General features: G+C 44.2%; 1 protein-coding gene across 5 annotated transcripts in view; it reads left to right on the top strand.

The window, feature by feature from the left end:
• fgfr3 (fibroblast growth factor receptor 3) overlaps positions 1-16,916 on the top strand; it is a 52,692-nt gene that overhangs the window by 2,378 nt on the left and 33,398 nt on the right. For 3 of the 5 annotated variants that reach the window (XM_071546710.1, XM_071546706.1, XM_071546709.1), the window contains exons 2-3: positions 2,983-3,036; positions 13,067-13,236. In XM_071546710.1, the coding sequence (XP_071402811.1) occupies positions 2,983-3,036; positions 13,067-13,236 (224 nt within the window). Of the gene's footprint in view, positions 1-2,982; positions 3,049-13,066; positions 13,237-16,916 lie in introns of all 5 variants that reach the window. The other 2 variants (XM_071546708.1, XM_071546707.1) reach the window with 1 other exon arrangement.

Here is a 16,916-nt window from a genome sequence, read left to right as displayed (position 1 = left end):
CCTCCTGGACCGGCAAATCGGCACAGGACTCCAGCAGGATAAATACATGCACACTCCCCCACATCTCTGCACTGACAGAAACAAAAAAGTCCAGATTACCGAGTCATGTTCTGTCTCACAATCTGAAAAGATCTGCCAGTGGGACTGAGATAAAACCATTTGCTTTCACCGCAGTATTTTCTTTATGCGTATTGTGTTTCCTTATCTGTTTATTGTCACTGTTTTTGTCTTTTAATGTGAAGCAGATTGAGCCTACATGTGTATGAAATGTGCTATACAAATGAAATTGACTCGACTCGACTAGTTAAAGAGTGGAAACTGCACAGGAAGAGAGTTCATCGCAAACCCCATTGTCAGACATTTCACTTTTTATGAAAAATAGCATTTTAACACTCAATACAAGATTAAATTACTTGTTAAGTCAGACGTTTTTACAGTATGTGGTGGCAATATCCTGTTCTCCCCCCCACCTCCCCCCCCCTACTCTAAACACACAGTCTCAGCTCCATCTAAAACACACACGGCATATTGTGTTTTTCCTCAAATATTTGAATAAGGTGTCAGATATTTAGGAGCGGTATCAGATTTAGCACCTGGACGGGGTCCAGACAGCGAGAGCGGCCAGCTCATATTGTACACATGTTCAGCAAGAGGCTGTAATGTGAGCGGACAGAAGAAGTTATTGAAGCAAACTGAATTGTATTGAAACAAGCTAAATTGTAAAGTCTATCTAAAGAGGCTTTGCAGTTGCATATACAACTACATCTGGCTGATCCATCCGATCCAGCCGGTCCATTGGAGAATTGGCTGTTAGTTAATAAAGTCTAAATATATAACAACCAGGCTAGAAACAGAGAGCTAGCTTGTTGTGGTGTGGCTGTAGATCCATTCAGTAACGTTCTCAGTAAAAGTGAATAGTGTGATATGGTGGATTTGTTTCCAATAGGTTATGGGAGCGTATGTCCCCAGGGTCCTATGTTCCCCAGATTTATATGGCACATAATGGGAATGTGACAAAGGGTCCTATGTTTAACCCTAACCCTAAACCCTAAACCCTAAACCCTAACCCTAACTAACCATATTAAGCGAATACAGAGCTGGGGAACATCTTTTTCAGGTTCCCATTATGTGCTATATAGAGCTGGGGAACATAGGACCCTGGTAACACAGGACCATGGGAACATAGGACCTTGGGAACATAGGACCCTGGTAACACAGGACCTTGGGAACATAGGACCTTGGGAACATAGGACCCTGGGAACATAGGACCCTTTGTCATGTTCCCATTATGTGCCATATAAATCTGGGGAACATAAGACCCTGGGAACATAGGAATGACTCCGCTCAGTTAACCTGAACAAACTGTTAGCTAGCTAACTAGCCAGCAGGCTCATTTAAAGCAACCAATAATGTTAACATGCGACTGCTAGCTACTATTGGCACTGTAGCGTCTTCCAGATACGTTAGCCAGCATGCAAATCAGATGTGTTTACAAGACAGAGCTGCTATTATCTACACAAAAAAAATCAATTATATGTATCTTGACAGCACAGAAATTAACCACATATTTTCAATTCTGTTGGGACGGCTAAGTCGAACATTTAGAAACACAACCAGCTGTTACCCAAGAGCGGAGGACCTCCAATATGGCCGCCAGAGGGTTTGTTATGCCTCCTGAAAGCCCTCTATTGTATTATCTACTTGTTAGAAACGAGGGGCTGTGATGTAAGAGAATAAAGGAAGTCATATATTTGGGGTTTTTTTCTCTGACTTGAATAACTGTAATAATAACCCGTAGCGAGTGTTATTTTGACACCAGCAGTCTTTTAGTAAGAGAAGACGTCTCATATTTACAATGGTGGAACTCATCCAATGTGCTGTGAGTGGAGGCAGGGACTCTACTGAGCAGCAGCACAACAGCAGAGCGAGGGGGGGGGTGGGGGGGATGGGGGGGGGGTGTCAAATAATAGAAACAAAAACCTGCTAGTCAGGAGTTTCAGGAGCAGCTCAGCTCGCCGGGGTTTTGAGGTAACATCTGGCTCTCATTAACCAGACCTGTGGAGCTGAACCAGAAAACTTCAAGGTCACATCGAAAATAATTACGGAGCCGCCGTGAAAATGTGTGATACAGCGAATCTAAACAGGCGTATCTGTGGCCGAAGAATAATTAGACGTCATCTGACACACTATCCGAGCGTTAGCCGGAGCGTTAGCCTGGGTGATTTTATGTCAACGTTCATGCAAGTGCGTCACACCAATAGCTAGCTAAGAGTGAGTGTTTCTCTCTCTGTGTGTGTGTGTGTGTGTGTGTTTTCCCCACACGTATGCACACGCTCACACAAGCGTGTCACACCAACAGCAGCGCTAATAGCCCTCTCATTTGTAACGTCTGTGGAAATGTTTGGGTTGTAATATCTGAAAGAGCCGCCACGCTACAGAGAACTGTGGACTCATTCATGAGTTTCTCAATGTGCACAGTCAATTTTAATACGCGTGTGTGTGTGTGTGCGTGTGTGTTTGTGTGTGTAGATTTGCGTATACACACCATTTAATCTCCGCATTTACAAAAGTCCTATTTTTTCTCTCTGTTTTCCTTTTGTCTTGCGCAAAAAAATAAATTACAGCTTACAGGCTCTCCAGCTGTAATTTTCTGGTTATCAGATGGGTAACAAAGTTCAAGTAGCCTGGAGAATAAACACATTTTTACAAGTTGTTCAAATGAATGAGTGTAGCTCCAAAATGAGATATCCGCTATTTGAAAAAAAACAAACTGATTGTTAGCACAACATAAAAACAACTACAGTGGTTTTTAATGACAGAGGGCAACTGAAGTCCTCGGCTGACACTTTACGGACTGAACCCTCTCTATATTTTAGGGATTTTGAATGATAATCTTCAGGTAATGACACACTTTATAGAGTTTTGCAATAGATCTCTCCAAATGTTAACTCCTCTGTGTTTGTCTTTGTCTCTTCTGTAAAGATTCCCTGTCGTCTGGCGATGATGAAGATTATGATGAAGATCCGGAAGATGCAGGTAATGGAAACGGTGTGTTCTTCATTTCAATCACTCATATTGTTATTTATTTATTTTTTTTCCAAGTCACGTTTCTGGAGTTTTACAGCATCCTTTGGTTTTCAGAAAGGCACTGTTTTGAAGCCATTTCTGCTTTGTTAGAAAGTGTACAGTGGAGAAAGTCAGGAAATATATGAGGGAGTCCATGATGAGTACACGAAGCAGCCTGGTGTCAGGAAATTTCGTGAAATGCACGATAAGTGAGAGAAATATGTTTTCCCACCATGAAAGCATTACATGAAGGAGACACAATTCCCAACTCATAAGAAGTTTTCTGCTTTGGGTGAAGTTTTCATTTTCAGTGAAAGTTTGTCTTATTTCACCATGAGCAAAACCTTACCTTCACACAGTGCGTTGTGTCACATAATCCTTTCATGGTGCAGGAACTTAATCTTCACATTCGTGTCCACAACAGTTAAATCTGCATTTCAGAGTCTGTGCTCATCCCATGACATGTTGTGAGACTGCGTTGTGATTTGTCTGCAGAGCCACCAGGACGCTCTTAGGAAGGTGCTTTTATATGGAATTATATGACTACCCTTGGATTTATACGACTGATCGGATTTATACGACTACGATCTGAGTTTTATGACCATAATTGGAATTTTACGACCAGCATCGGAGTTACACGACTATCACTCCTAGGCAGACATTAAAGCTCCTCTCCGGAGCGCTAAACTAAACGCCACGATCTCACAGATCAAAAGCCGGTGGTTCTGCGGCGGGTAACACCCGGCTCTGAGCCCCGTTCTGATGTGAGCTGTTTTGGCATCCCGGAGTCGCACGGAGTTCAGGCGCAGGTGAACAAAGAGCGATGAGGGACGGCTTCTGCTGCCGCTGCACACTTTACACGCTCTGTTCTGTCAGCCAGCGCCGCTCCGCAGAGGCAGAGAGCGTCTCCGCCCCTCGGCGGGCGAACACTCGCCTCGCCAGACTCCCGACTGTGCTGCCTTTGTTGTGCCTCACTGAGGTAGACAGAGGAAGGTGAGGCGGAGACACTACCGAGCCAGACAGAGAGAGAGAGAGAGCGATGAAGGAGTAGAAATAAAGCAAGAGAGAGAGACTGAGAGAGAGATAAAGGGACAGAAGAAGATTTTTTTTTTTTTTTTATTAACATAATCTTAATCTCTCAATATCTTGAAACCCCACATATTTGATATTTTTCTCTTTGAATGTTATTGTGTACTGCATATAAAATGTGTTTAACCCTTGTTACCAACAAACATTAATTCCTTCACATAGTTTACTGATCCTCACTCTGTGATGGAGGCTCTGGGTTCAGGAGCTGAACACGCAGCAACCCAGTTCCTCTGTCCAGGCACTGACTCTCTCACACACACACACACACACACACACACACACACACACCTAGACTGATATTCATCTCGATGCTTTGGCAATATTGTCTGTGAACTTTCATGCCAATAAAGCACATTGAATTGAATTAAAGGGACAGGAGTAAAGCGAGGAAGACAGAGAGAGAGACCAAGGGATAGAAATGAAACTGAGAGAGAGAGAGATAGATGGATAGATAGATGTAAACATACAAACATATAAACATGCTAGTGTTGCTGCAAGAACCGAAATCTTGCTACCACTTCGATACCATTGCGAAAGCCTGAGTTCAACATCGAATTTTATAAACATTCAACGCTTTCACCAAATGTGTTCTGCAAGCTGAACGTCCGTTTCATCGTCACTTCCAGTGGGTGTAAACATTCAGACTGGAACGGTTAGAAGAAGAAGAAGAAGAAGAAGGAGAAGAAGGATTGGAATAGACAAGTCTGGCTCTTGACAGCGGACTGCAGCATGTCAGCGCAGAAAAACAGCTGAAAACATGGCCACAGCGTTAAACAGTCCATCACTTCTTGAAATGAATCCCAGTCCACCTAAACCGGCCAGGAGTGAAATATGGAAGCGTTTTTGCTTACGGACACCCAGCCGAAACCCAAACCCACGGTGGAAAAGTTGCCACAAAGCTGTCCAAGTCAATGTGTTAAGATAAAGCGCAGAGGTTGTTCTCTTGACATTTGCTCGATAGCTTGCTGCTGAAACGGCCCGATTTCATTTAAGTTTCACCCGATGAAATCTACATGCGTACGGTACATTTATAGAAAGCGAGACACACATTTGAAAAGACAGACAGACAGGCAGAGAGAGAGAGAGAGAGAGAGAGAAAGAGAGGATTTCATACCTGTTGGGAGACTTTTGCAGTGATTGTCTTTTGATGATCCATCGGTCGCTAATGAGTGCGAGGCAAAGGGAGTTTTGTGAAAACGCCAACAACTGTTAGACATCACAGTCTCAGGCATAGTGGATCAAGAAATAACCTTTTAATTCTTTCTTTACCCTCCTCTTTTATCATTTTACCACTCCTAAATTTAAAAGTAACCTCTCTATCTTTTGTCCCTGGCTGTTATTTCTTTACATTGTCATTCAAGGGGAACAGGCATATTTGTTAATGTCTTTTGTGTGGGTGCCATCACCTTCATCGTCACTTGCAATGTTGCAGAACTGAGAATCTAAGCTTACTTTTACATTTACATTTGCTTTACATTTCAAGGCATTTATCCGGAGCAACTTAACCTGAGGTGCAACAATAGCGGGAAGCAGTAGAATAAGCCGTGGAGTAACAGTAGAAGAAGCTTACTGTTGCTGTCATTGTAAGTCGCCCTGGATAAGGTGAACGCCCACACTGTAAAAACCCGAATGCGTCTTGAATGTGCGGCTTGACTCGGCGGTGAAAGCGTGAAGTGTTTCTTAATTGGGAGGGGGGGGGGGGGGGGGGCGAAGTGGCACCGGCTACCGCAAAGATCCCGAATGCCGGTAAATAGCCTCCAGACTGCCAGACTTAATCTCTGGATGTAAGTCTACCTCATGACATACGAGGCTCCGATTTCCCGGCCAAAAGGAGAGGGATTAGCCCAGAAACGTTAAACCCCATATCGCTGCTTAATGTCCGCTAAGCCGGCGCTAATTAGCCGGGCCGCAGGGGAAGGAGCCATGTGACGAGACGGGTCCAGTCCCTGTCGCCGAGCGGGGGCGGTGGGGGGGGGGGGGGGGGGGGGGGGGACATCAACCGCTAGATGGAAAAATAGGGGAGAAATATGCAGAGAGAGAACGATAATGGAGATGTGGAGATAGTGAAAGAGTCGGGCTGTTAATGAGGGAGAGGGATAATAGAGAGAAAGAGGGAAAACAGACACTGATTGACGGCAAGACACAGAGAATCGCACGGGAGAAGCTGTGAAAAGAGAGAAGAGAAAGAGATAGAGGGAGGAAGAAAAAAAAGAGGGAAAAATGGAATATGATTGGAGCTGTGTGCCACCAGATGTAATGATGGCCTCCCATCCAGAGCTGTCTGTTCTCAGAGGAGAGGCAGACAGGACAGACAGACAGAGAGACAGACAGACAGTCTCCCACGGCCTTCTGGGAAAAAGCAGAGCATGTAGGCGCTAGGCCCGGTAGCAGTCGGTTCCTGCGGAGGCGATGCCGCACGCGGACGATGTGATTGACCAATTTGTAAGATTGACAGGGGGGTTTTGTGGCATTTGTGTTGAAGCTGTGTCGGTTCCCATGGCGGCTGTCTGTTTGACACCTGAGGGTTTTTGGCATCTGGCTGACGCACTTTAGACTGAGCGAGCAGGTGAGGCCGACCTGTGAGGCGGTAAACCAGAGGCGCTCGGGCTGAATAGACACACACACACACACACAACTACATTAATGACCAATTTGTGAGGCTGATATCGGGTCTGTTTCCATGTGACATTTCTATTCTGAGAGCCAGCACAAAGACAATCATGTGAGGACTTGAACGCTAGGTGACCCCATGGATGCAGAAACCACATAAAATGTCTTGTCCTTTAATCTAGTATTGACTTAATTTTAAAATAAGAGGAAAAATCTACCAGTGGAGTGAGATGATTTCACTTATTTCCAATACAAATGAACTTGTTTCCAGGACTTTCAGGTTGCATCTTCTTGAAAGTGGTCTGACTTATTTCAACATGTTGTATCTCCTTTCAAGAGAATTCTTGAGACAAATGAGACACAAAACAACTGAAATTGTCTCACCTTTTTTGGAAGACTTTTCACATTTGTGTTATTATTATCTTCTATTTGAAAGAATTCAGTTGAAGAACCCTGATTTGTTTTGGTTGTCTGAAGGTGATATGTTGAGCTGGCTCTTTAATGAGGAGATTTTTGTCTTAGCAAGATTTATATTTATAAATGCATGGCAACTAAGACAGAGAACACTGTATCCAACATAATATGACATTTCTGTCATGGAAATTGAATGTCTTTGAAATGTTTTCCTTTTGAATTTGTGGAAATGTATATTGTGATTTGTCATGTGGCCATCCTGGCTGTTGTTGGTGCAGAACACTTAAATAGACACATCAGTCAGTCAATCAATCAATCAATCAATCAAGGTATTAGGAAATATATCAATTTTAAGAGTGAATACAGGAGTTAACAAGGCAACAGTAAAGTAAACATGTCGTCCCCAAAGAATGATGCAGTCCCCAGATTGGGCCAATCAGCCTAATTTTGAAGATGCCTGAACTCAGTGGTGAGATGCATAATGTTCCAAACTTTCCTCAGAGACCGATCCACAGTCCGCCCCCCCTACAATGATCATGACTTATTAAAGAGTATATGTTTTTAGCAGTGCAGAAGTAGGCTTGCACACTCTGAGCCTGTGTCAAGCGAAGGGGGGGGGGGTGGAGGAATGCTAACAGAGCCTAATCTGTGCTGTGCTGTGCTCCTGAGCTATGCGGCCTCCATGTTTACCCTGGCAGGAGAGCAGAGCGCCGGACGCCACGCTGCTCCTCCGGCCGCCCCGCTCCTCCGGCTCTGTTTGCCTTGAGTCCCCGCAGGCAGCGAGCCTTCAAAGAGCCCCACTGTAATCTGTAATGAAATCTGCCCGTGTGCTCGCAGGCGTCAGCGAGGGCAAATTATACAATTACACAATTACCCCCCCCCCCCCCCGCCCCCCCACGCCCCACCTTCTCCCAGATCGGTGTCTCGGCGCTGAAGGGCCTTGTGCCGCGGCGATCGGCAGAGCAGCGTGTCCTGCGCCAGATAATTGCTGCTGTTGCAGTTAAGTTGGACTGATAGAGACCCACAGTCACGCTCCTGTGACCCGCAACACAGCCGCACAGGCAGCAACAGGAGGACAGGGGAAGGGGGGTGGTGTGTAGTGTGTGTGTGTGTGTGTGTGTGTGTGTGTGTGTGTGTATACGTGTTCTTGGTGCTTGCATGTATAGCCGTGTGACTTTGTGTGTGCAGAGTACTTGTAAGTAGGGCTGGGCGATGCGGACAAAATCAAATATCACAATATTTTTGACCAAATACCTCGATATCGATATTGCGACAATATTGTAGGGATGACTATTGGTGCTTTCACAAAATATTTACACAATGAGATTTTTGATAAATAATCATCAGTAATGTGGATATAATGACTAAGTGGGTAAAGGCAAATAATAGAACAGCTAGAACAGTCTGGTAAGTTCAGAAAATGACATCACTTTACTGTAATGCAGCCTTTAAAACCAGGAAAAGACACTTATGCCATATCATGATATTACGATATCCAAAATCTAAGACGATATCTAGTCTGATATCACGATATCAATATAATATCGATATATTGCCCAGCCCTACTTGTAATGCCATTATGTATTCTAAATCCCCCCAAAAAATATAACGGTATTCTTTTACGCTGCCTATAAAAATAATGTATGCTGATTACATATACTTATGAAAAAATTAGAGGATTACTTCTGGGAATACTTTCAAAGTGAAAGGAGAAACCCAGAAGGCCTTTTTAAATTCTTCTTTACCTCTTTATAAAATGTGGCACAGAAGAAAAGTTGTGTTTGTGTGCAGACCTAAAATTAATTTCCTGAACTTGGTAATTTTTCACTTTTTCTCAGCTGTGCCTTATAATCAGTCTCAGTAATCTGAAACTAAATAAAAGTATCAGAATACATCATTGAGTTTGAGTAATGCCTTGGATTACGTTACTGATTACAGTTTTGATGAAGTAGAACTAGTAACTGTAATGGAATACATTTATAAAGAGACCTACCCAACCTTGAGTGTGTGTGTGCATGCATATTTGGGGGTGTGTAGTGCTTGTGTGCCTATGTGTGTGTGTGTGTGTGTGTGTGTGTGTGTGCGTGTGTGTGTGTGTGTGTGAATGATACATAATTTCTCCCGCTGCCTGGCCTCTCTCCCTGCCTCTCTTCAGCCCCGGTTTGGGAGTTTGTAATCGAACGTAAAACCAAACAAACAGCAGACTGGAACACCGCTCTGTATTTTTAGTTTCCCGGTGAGATTCCCCCCCTCCACAGCTGACACTGTGTAGCGTGCATAGCTGGGAGAGAACACACTACAGTATCTGTCATGGTATACCACTTTCTACTACGATGACTGTGTGTAAGCCTATCCACATGAGGGGAGAGGGTTATCTGTTCTGGTCCACACCCCTCAACACCCCCCCCCCCTCCACCCCCTCCTCCCCCGTTCTCTCTGCTGAGGAAATACCATCCTGCCAATTACATGTGAGACGGGATTCCTGTGTGTTGCTGGCACACAGAGCAGGACTCCACAACAAATAGAAAACATATTGAACATATCAAAATATTGACTGCTGTGATTTCCAAATTAGAAAAAGCCGCGTTTTTTTTTTTTTCTTCTTTCTTTTTGCTCAGAGCGAAAGGCATTTCAGACCGCTTCCCCTAACTGAGGGATTCTTTTGCTGTGGAGAATCCCTGACCAACACATGAAAAGTATTGAAAGATGTGTTCCCTTTCATCACAATGTCTATATCACAATACTCTCTCCATCACCAATTGATATAACACAACAGTGATTCAACCTATATCCAGTTCATAAAGCTTTTCCACTGTCTGTTCTAAACAGCCGGTGTCTGGTAGGTCTTTCCTGGGAAAAATCCTCTGGTGTGTTTTACGTTTCCGGTTTGTTTGGAGTCAACAGAAGAAGAAGAACTGGGTAGTTAGCATGAGCATTTTTTTTTTTTCTTTATTGACAGTAGAAATCACATACAAACAAAGAAGTCATTAATACAGACAAAACAACATCAAAGCCAGGGGGAATCTTCTAAGTGAAAACATTAAACAAAGAATACAAATAGATGGTTTTTGCAGCTTTCTTATTTTTTGAGTTAAAATGGTTTTAATGTACTGTTTGGTTTCATTTTCAAATACTATAAATAAAGGTTTAAAATGGCTAAATTTGGATTTATGAATATGAAATTTCGCTAAAATAATCAGCAAATTGATTATATATAATTATTGAAGTTTATTACTATTGTTATTGTAGATACCAAACAGTACATTTTCCCAGTAAAGAGAAAAGTCAAGAAGAGTCAAGGTTGTCAACAATATACCGGGATACGTCTTTCATAGCTAGCATGAGCAGCAATAGCCACCATGGCTGAACAGACAGAGAAGAGAGAAACTCAACCTGCATCAACAGAAAATCCAAGCTCCGCCCACACACTGTTTGATTGACAGGTGATCTGTGGGAAGTGCAGTGCAGAAACACAAGCAATGAGCGCTGCAGAGTCTTGCAGATCACCATTTTAAGTGCTGAGAAAGAGTCCTGAAGGCCGCCACAGTCATCACAATTCACATCACAACCGCCATACTCAGCAAATAAAACAATCACAATATGTTTTTTTTATGTAGAAATGAATAGAAAGTTGCTCTGTCTGAGGTTCCCACATAGCGCTGAATCCATGGAAGCGTCTATTTTGGGCTGAAACTGTCATTATGGGCAGGAGATCACCACCAGTGGGAAGGCATTTTCAGAAGCAGACGGGCCGGGGGAGGAGGACCACACAGTGGGAGCGAGTGTTTAAAAATCAGTGTGTGTTTCTGTGCGAGGGAGTGTGTGTGTGTGTGTGTGTGTGTGTGTGTGGCTGACTGCGGCGCCAAGAAAACAATGTGTTCAGACTCCTCAGAGGGTTGTCCCACGCTGCGCGGTGCGTCGCTCCAAACACACCGAGACACAGAGAGACAGGCGAGAAGTAATGAAATCTAACAGATATTTCCCTTTTAAGGTGGAAGCACTGTGTGTGTGTGTGTGTGTGTGTGTGTGTGTGTGTGTGTGTGTGTGTGTGTGTGTGTGTGTGTGTGTGTGGTTGCACATGGAGCGTGTTTGTCTTAGCAAGCTGGGGAGTCTCTAACTCAAGCAGCAAGCAGTCTTCAACCATTAGAGTTTGTTAATACACACAGACACACACACACACACACACTGTCACAAACACACACACACACACACACACACTCAGAGTTTATGGGGTGTTCAATAGAGTGAAGTAACTCTGTTTGTTTGCTTTCTAAGAAGACTTGTCTGTGTCTTTCATCAGGAGGGTCGAAGCACTCTGCAGGTCTGGTTGTAATTACTCTGTGAAGCCGAAGCCAAAGTTTGATGGCAGGAGCCAAAGAAATGTGTGTCAGAAATATATCAGTTCACTCCAGGCATCATGACACACACACACACACACACATGCACACACACACACACACACACCAGACCTGAGGCGATCACAGCAAAGTATTTTATCTCTCTTCTGTGACTGACAACTTACCTGAGTTGTCCTGATGGGATAAACCCCACCCATCTGCTCCTCCAGGCTAACAATCACTTTCAACTATTATTTGACCCAGGGGCTGAGAGGCACACACACACACACACACACACACACACACACATGCACTCATGCACACACACACACGCACAAGCGCAGACATTGAGATGGTAATTAGCTCCTCTCTCCTTCTGCATTTAGAAAGTAAAAGAGACATCTGATGACCGGTCAGCCACCTCCCCAGCTTTTGTCCCGGGACACACACACACACACACACACACACACACACACACACACACACACACCCGTAAAGAGAGAGAGAGAGAGAGAGAGAGTGAGCCATGCATCAGTGCTCTTGCCCTCCACACCCACACAGCAGGAACAATAGGTCTCTCTGAGTGTCGCCCGGCCGGCCCGGACTCGCTGCTCCCTCTCATTGTCCCCCCTCTTCTCAATACAACTCAATAAATCGCCCTGACACTTCCCAAACTTTCGGGAGTGTACGATTCAAATGAACTCTTGCATTGTCGCCGGTGGCTGAAGCCGATACGCATTGTTCGGGCCTTGCGACGCTTCACGCGCCCGTTTCGCGTCCTTTCAACGTCTGTCAAACAACGTTTACGCCGCTCGGGTGTCCTGAACATTTCTCTTGGGGCTGCGGGGTGGCCTTTCTGCTGGAGAGACAGGGTTTTTTAACGGAAATGTAACAGGTTCGAGCCCCCGTGATTACAGCCAGTGAGCGTCCACCAACAGCCATGTGTCCTAGGTAGACACTGAACTCCTGGCATGGTCACTCATTGTAAGGCTGAATTTATGCTGAGAGAAGTAACAGAGCGGGTCTGCAGATGGCCTGTGCACAACAGACACCACAGACTGGCTTGTCAGAGAGATGAGGCAGGATTTCTGGTAAAAACACTACCTCACGTCTGTTCTGGTGTTGTATGCAACTCATCCAAGATGCAGCAATCTGAAGAAAGGTTAGCAAATATAACTCGTCTGTAGCCATGAATTCCTGCTGAGAAGCTCTGCAGTCCGATTATGAAGAATGCACCAGAAAGTGGAAAAATCCTTAGGGACAGATTTGTTAAAACAAAGAGCAAGGTAGCTAAAACAGAAGCAGTACATACTGTTCACTCCTATAGGCACAATCATAGGGTGAAATACTATAATTGAGACCCCACGGTACTGTGAATCAGGCATAAGTCAAAAATGCTCATGTGTTTCTGTGTAGCTCAATGGGAAGAGCATGGTGTCGACACTGCTGGAGTAAGAGGTTCAATTCCCACTGTGAGCATCCATGTTTAAAATGTGTGCACGTATAGTTTGACATGACTGACCCAGTCCTGTTCTGTGCTTCACCAACAGAAGCGCCGTACTGGACCAGGCCGGACCGGATGGACAAGAAGCTTCTGGCCATCCCGGCCGCCAACACCGTCAAGTTCCGCTGTGCGGCGGCCGGAAACCCAACGCCGAGCATCCACTGGCTGAAGAACGGCAAGGAGTTTAAGGGAGAGCAGAGGATGGGAGGGATCAAGGTGAGTCAGACCGCACTGAAATACGCTAAAGCCTGAAGGTGGGAGCGGGGTTGTGAGTAGAGTAGAAAGACGCTGGTTCAAATCCTCCCGCCGGCTCAGAACAGCAGCTTGAGGGACGTGAGTGGGTAACGCTCTCCTCTCCCTTAACCAGCATCAAAGTGCCCTTCAGCAAGGCATTTTAATCCCCCACCACTCCAGCAGAGCAGGCAGGTTGTACCGGGCAGCTCCCTGGTGTGAATGTCTATAAGTGGATGAAGCAGTGCGGTGCTGAAAGAGCGTTAACGCTCCGTGAATCTTCCCTGGGTAAATAAAGGTTCAAAACAGGCTGCGGGGCTGGTTTCCCCTGACAGGATCCTGGCCAGACTTAGCCCCAGCTAAGCCGGCCCAAATAAATTTAGAGGGATCATGGTGGGTCAAACTGTTGTGCTGAAATCAGAGTGGTACACAGATACATGCGTGCTAGCGTGATAGCATAGTGTTGACAGATGCACAGTGCAGCAAACAGCTGTTGTACTCAGTTTTGTCATCGGATTCACTCTAAACATCAGACTCTCATGTGGAATGGCACTGCTTAAAGTAACAGGCTTGGTTTACTTTTCTGTTCCTTTAATGGCCCTGAGCTGTAGGATTAAAAGCCCAAACTCAGTATGGTAATAACATCGGAATTCAAACAGTCAAAACGTGTGTTTTGGTTTAAATAAACTTAAACTTAATAACAGAGAAATTCTAAAATGATGCCCAGAGATGGGCAGGATCCTTGGCTGAATCCACACAAATCCTTCTCTTCTCTCTCCCTCTGTCTTTCTACTGTCTCAATAAACACACTAAGGTGATGCTAAGGTCTTCTTCTAACATTATCAACTTCCACAGTATTACAAGTTGCTATAGTGATGAAAAACACTGGTCCTGTTCGCCTTTCAAAAATTGTCTTTTCAACGTTTCAATGCAGCGTTGGGGAAGGTTTCTTTTAAAAGAAGCCTACTCTCTATCAAAAGTAACTTGTTGGAGTACTTTTTTGATAACCACTTCAAAAACATGCCACAGCAATATGGCGTGTGCTTAGTATGTTTTCTGTCATGCAATGCCAGACTAGTGCTCCAGTTTTAAAACAGTAAACCAATCTCATTTATATCAAGTATACTCAGATGGAGTTTTTTCAGTTAGCAGTGTGTCGTCTGCACAAGATGCCTCGTTCTAATTTTAAAAAATAACACATAACAGATTAAAAGAATTGAAAAACGAACTCGTTAAGTTGCTAATTACCACGTAAAAGTCATCCGAGCATTACAACGCACCCCCAACACTGGTTAAATGTAATGAAGTTTTACAGTAACACAGACATTTTAATTTTGTTGACAAGTTTAAGACCCGCGCCTCTGGAGCCACATGCAGCCCTGCAGACTGGATCCTAACACTGAGGGGAGAGGATCACCAACTGTCCTTAAAAAATATAAAAAAACCCATCTAAAGTTAGCAACTTGTGCGCCAAGTGCAGGTTCAAAATACACATAAACCAGGTTAAGAGTGAGGGAAAAGGTTGGTGATTCTTAAGTTAAATGTTATGAAATCTTACTATATATAGAATTATAAAAGAACTTTCAACATTTGAAATAAACATAATAAGCAGAAACCTGGCCGGTAGTGTGGCAAATGTTGGTGGTTTGGCATGTTTCCAAAGATTTGGCATTTAAAGTGTTCAGTGTCATCAAATTTTTCGAGAGCATTGAAATGATAACCTTTGACAAAGGCATGATAAACATGAAGTGGGGTAGTGCTGCTTTTCCCCTGATGAGGATTTGGCCTTTAAAGAGTTAAATGTAATGAGATCCTGGAGCTATTAACAGTTTACAGAGATCTCCAACATCTGCTCCCAGCAGACCAACAGCAGTTGTCTCCCTCCCTCTGTCCCCACTCTGCCTGTCTTCACACACACACACACACACACACTCACACACACACACACACACACACACACACACACAGATACATACACATTAGTGCATATTCACCACAAGCACGTACTCAGATACATATATACACGCACACATTCACATATGCACAGATATATACACGCTCTCTCTCTTTCTCTCTCTCCCTCTCTCTCTCTCACTGACACACACACACCACACACACACACACTCACACACACAGATTCACACACACCTGTCACCAGCCCTCAGAGCAGAGAGCTGGACTGGAGTGGAGCTTTCTGACAGCAACTTTTAGCGTGTTTAGTATGCATGAAGATTTGCCGTTGATAAAGGTTGTTTCTGCGTTGTTAGCAGCAAATTAATCCCAAATCGACCAGTCAAAGCACTTAAATATTTATTCCATCTGTTCACCAGCCCCCTGCTTTCTCTCACGAATCCCCATGTGTCCCATCCTTTTGTGCAAACCGACTCACCAGTGGCAAGCTAAATAGTGTGATAGAGATGTTTTGGTGGTAATTAAGATATTAATGTCATTCTAATCAGTATAATTTCCTCATGGCACGCTGGACCTGAGCTCTCCTCGCCAGTCGGTGCGTTTCCCTCTGAGCCGTTTTGTTCACACACACACTGCAGGGACCCACACACGGCTTATAAATGTTATAAATGGATGGAGTGATATGTATAGCTGTACGTGAGGTCCCGCCGTCCTTGCGCTGTGTTGTGTCAGTATGAACTGTGACACTGTGAGTTGTCAACGAGCCACCGAGACAAATTCCTGGACATTTTCCGCCCCGTACGGCCCGGTGGGGCAGAGCTTGGCACCGGGCCCCGCTGCTGCTGCTTCTGCTGCTGTGAGGGGGTTTAATTCCCACCGTGGCCACCCATGCTGAAAATGTATGTATGTATGTATGCACTCATGGCACTGTGAGGCACTTTGGATAGAAGTGTCGACCAAATGGTAGATGTTATGTTAAAGGAATATGTTACTTGGCGGTTAAAGCGATTCTGGTCCCGGTTGATGTTTGGCAGTGACGTTTTTTTTTGTTATTACAGTATCTGTAAGTCTGTAAAAAAGTGTGAAAAAGTCTTAATACAGAACAAGGTTAGCAGCGGAACTTTTTTTTTTTTTCGTTGTGTCTGCTTTGATAGACACAATTGGGCTTTATCTCCCTTAATTAATTTCCTTACGTTTTCAGAACTTTCATTAGCTGTGTTTAGCCAGAAATTAGCTAGTTTTGCCAGCTTTGTTTCTTTTTTTTTCGGTTTCTAAATTCAATTTCGGGTAGCATTAAAAAAAAAAAAGTCTGAAATTAGGCTTTCAGAAACTGGCAGACATTCCCCCTAGTGATGTGATTTATTCAACATTGCTGGCACCGTGCATATATGCACTGCTTAACTCTTTAAGTCATATGTATCGGCACCAATGTCCCCAAGACAAATCCCTATTGTACTTGTCAATTAGAATTAATCTAATTCTGACTATTTACAGAGAAATAAAACCTCCCTACCACACTGTCTGCAATTAAATTCATCTGCAAAAGACAACTTCTAATATCTCCTTTGCATAATGATATCGTACTCAGTGATTAAAGTGAGTCTGGTTGCGATAGAGATGTTAGGAGCTGACTGAGGCCTTATTAAGACGTTCCCCCCCATGTCTTTATTTAAAAGTGACCATGTGACTCACCCCTCCCTCCCTCCCTCCTGACTCTGAGCCCTTTGAATCTCCATTAGCCAGTCACCGTGTGG

The sequence above is a fragment of the Centroberyx affinis genome, unplaced genomic scaffold, assembly GCF_046629955.1.
Source record: "Centroberyx affinis isolate AG114_WGS23_722 - 3 ecotype Tasmania unplaced genomic scaffold, CSIRO-AGI_Caff_v1 ptg005391l_1, whole genome shotgun sequence".
NCBI lineage: Eukaryota > Metazoa > Chordata > Actinopteri > Beryciformes > Berycidae > Centroberyx > Centroberyx affinis.
Note: the sequence above shows the minus strand (reverse complement) of the source record. Positions and strands in the feature narration are given on the sequence as shown.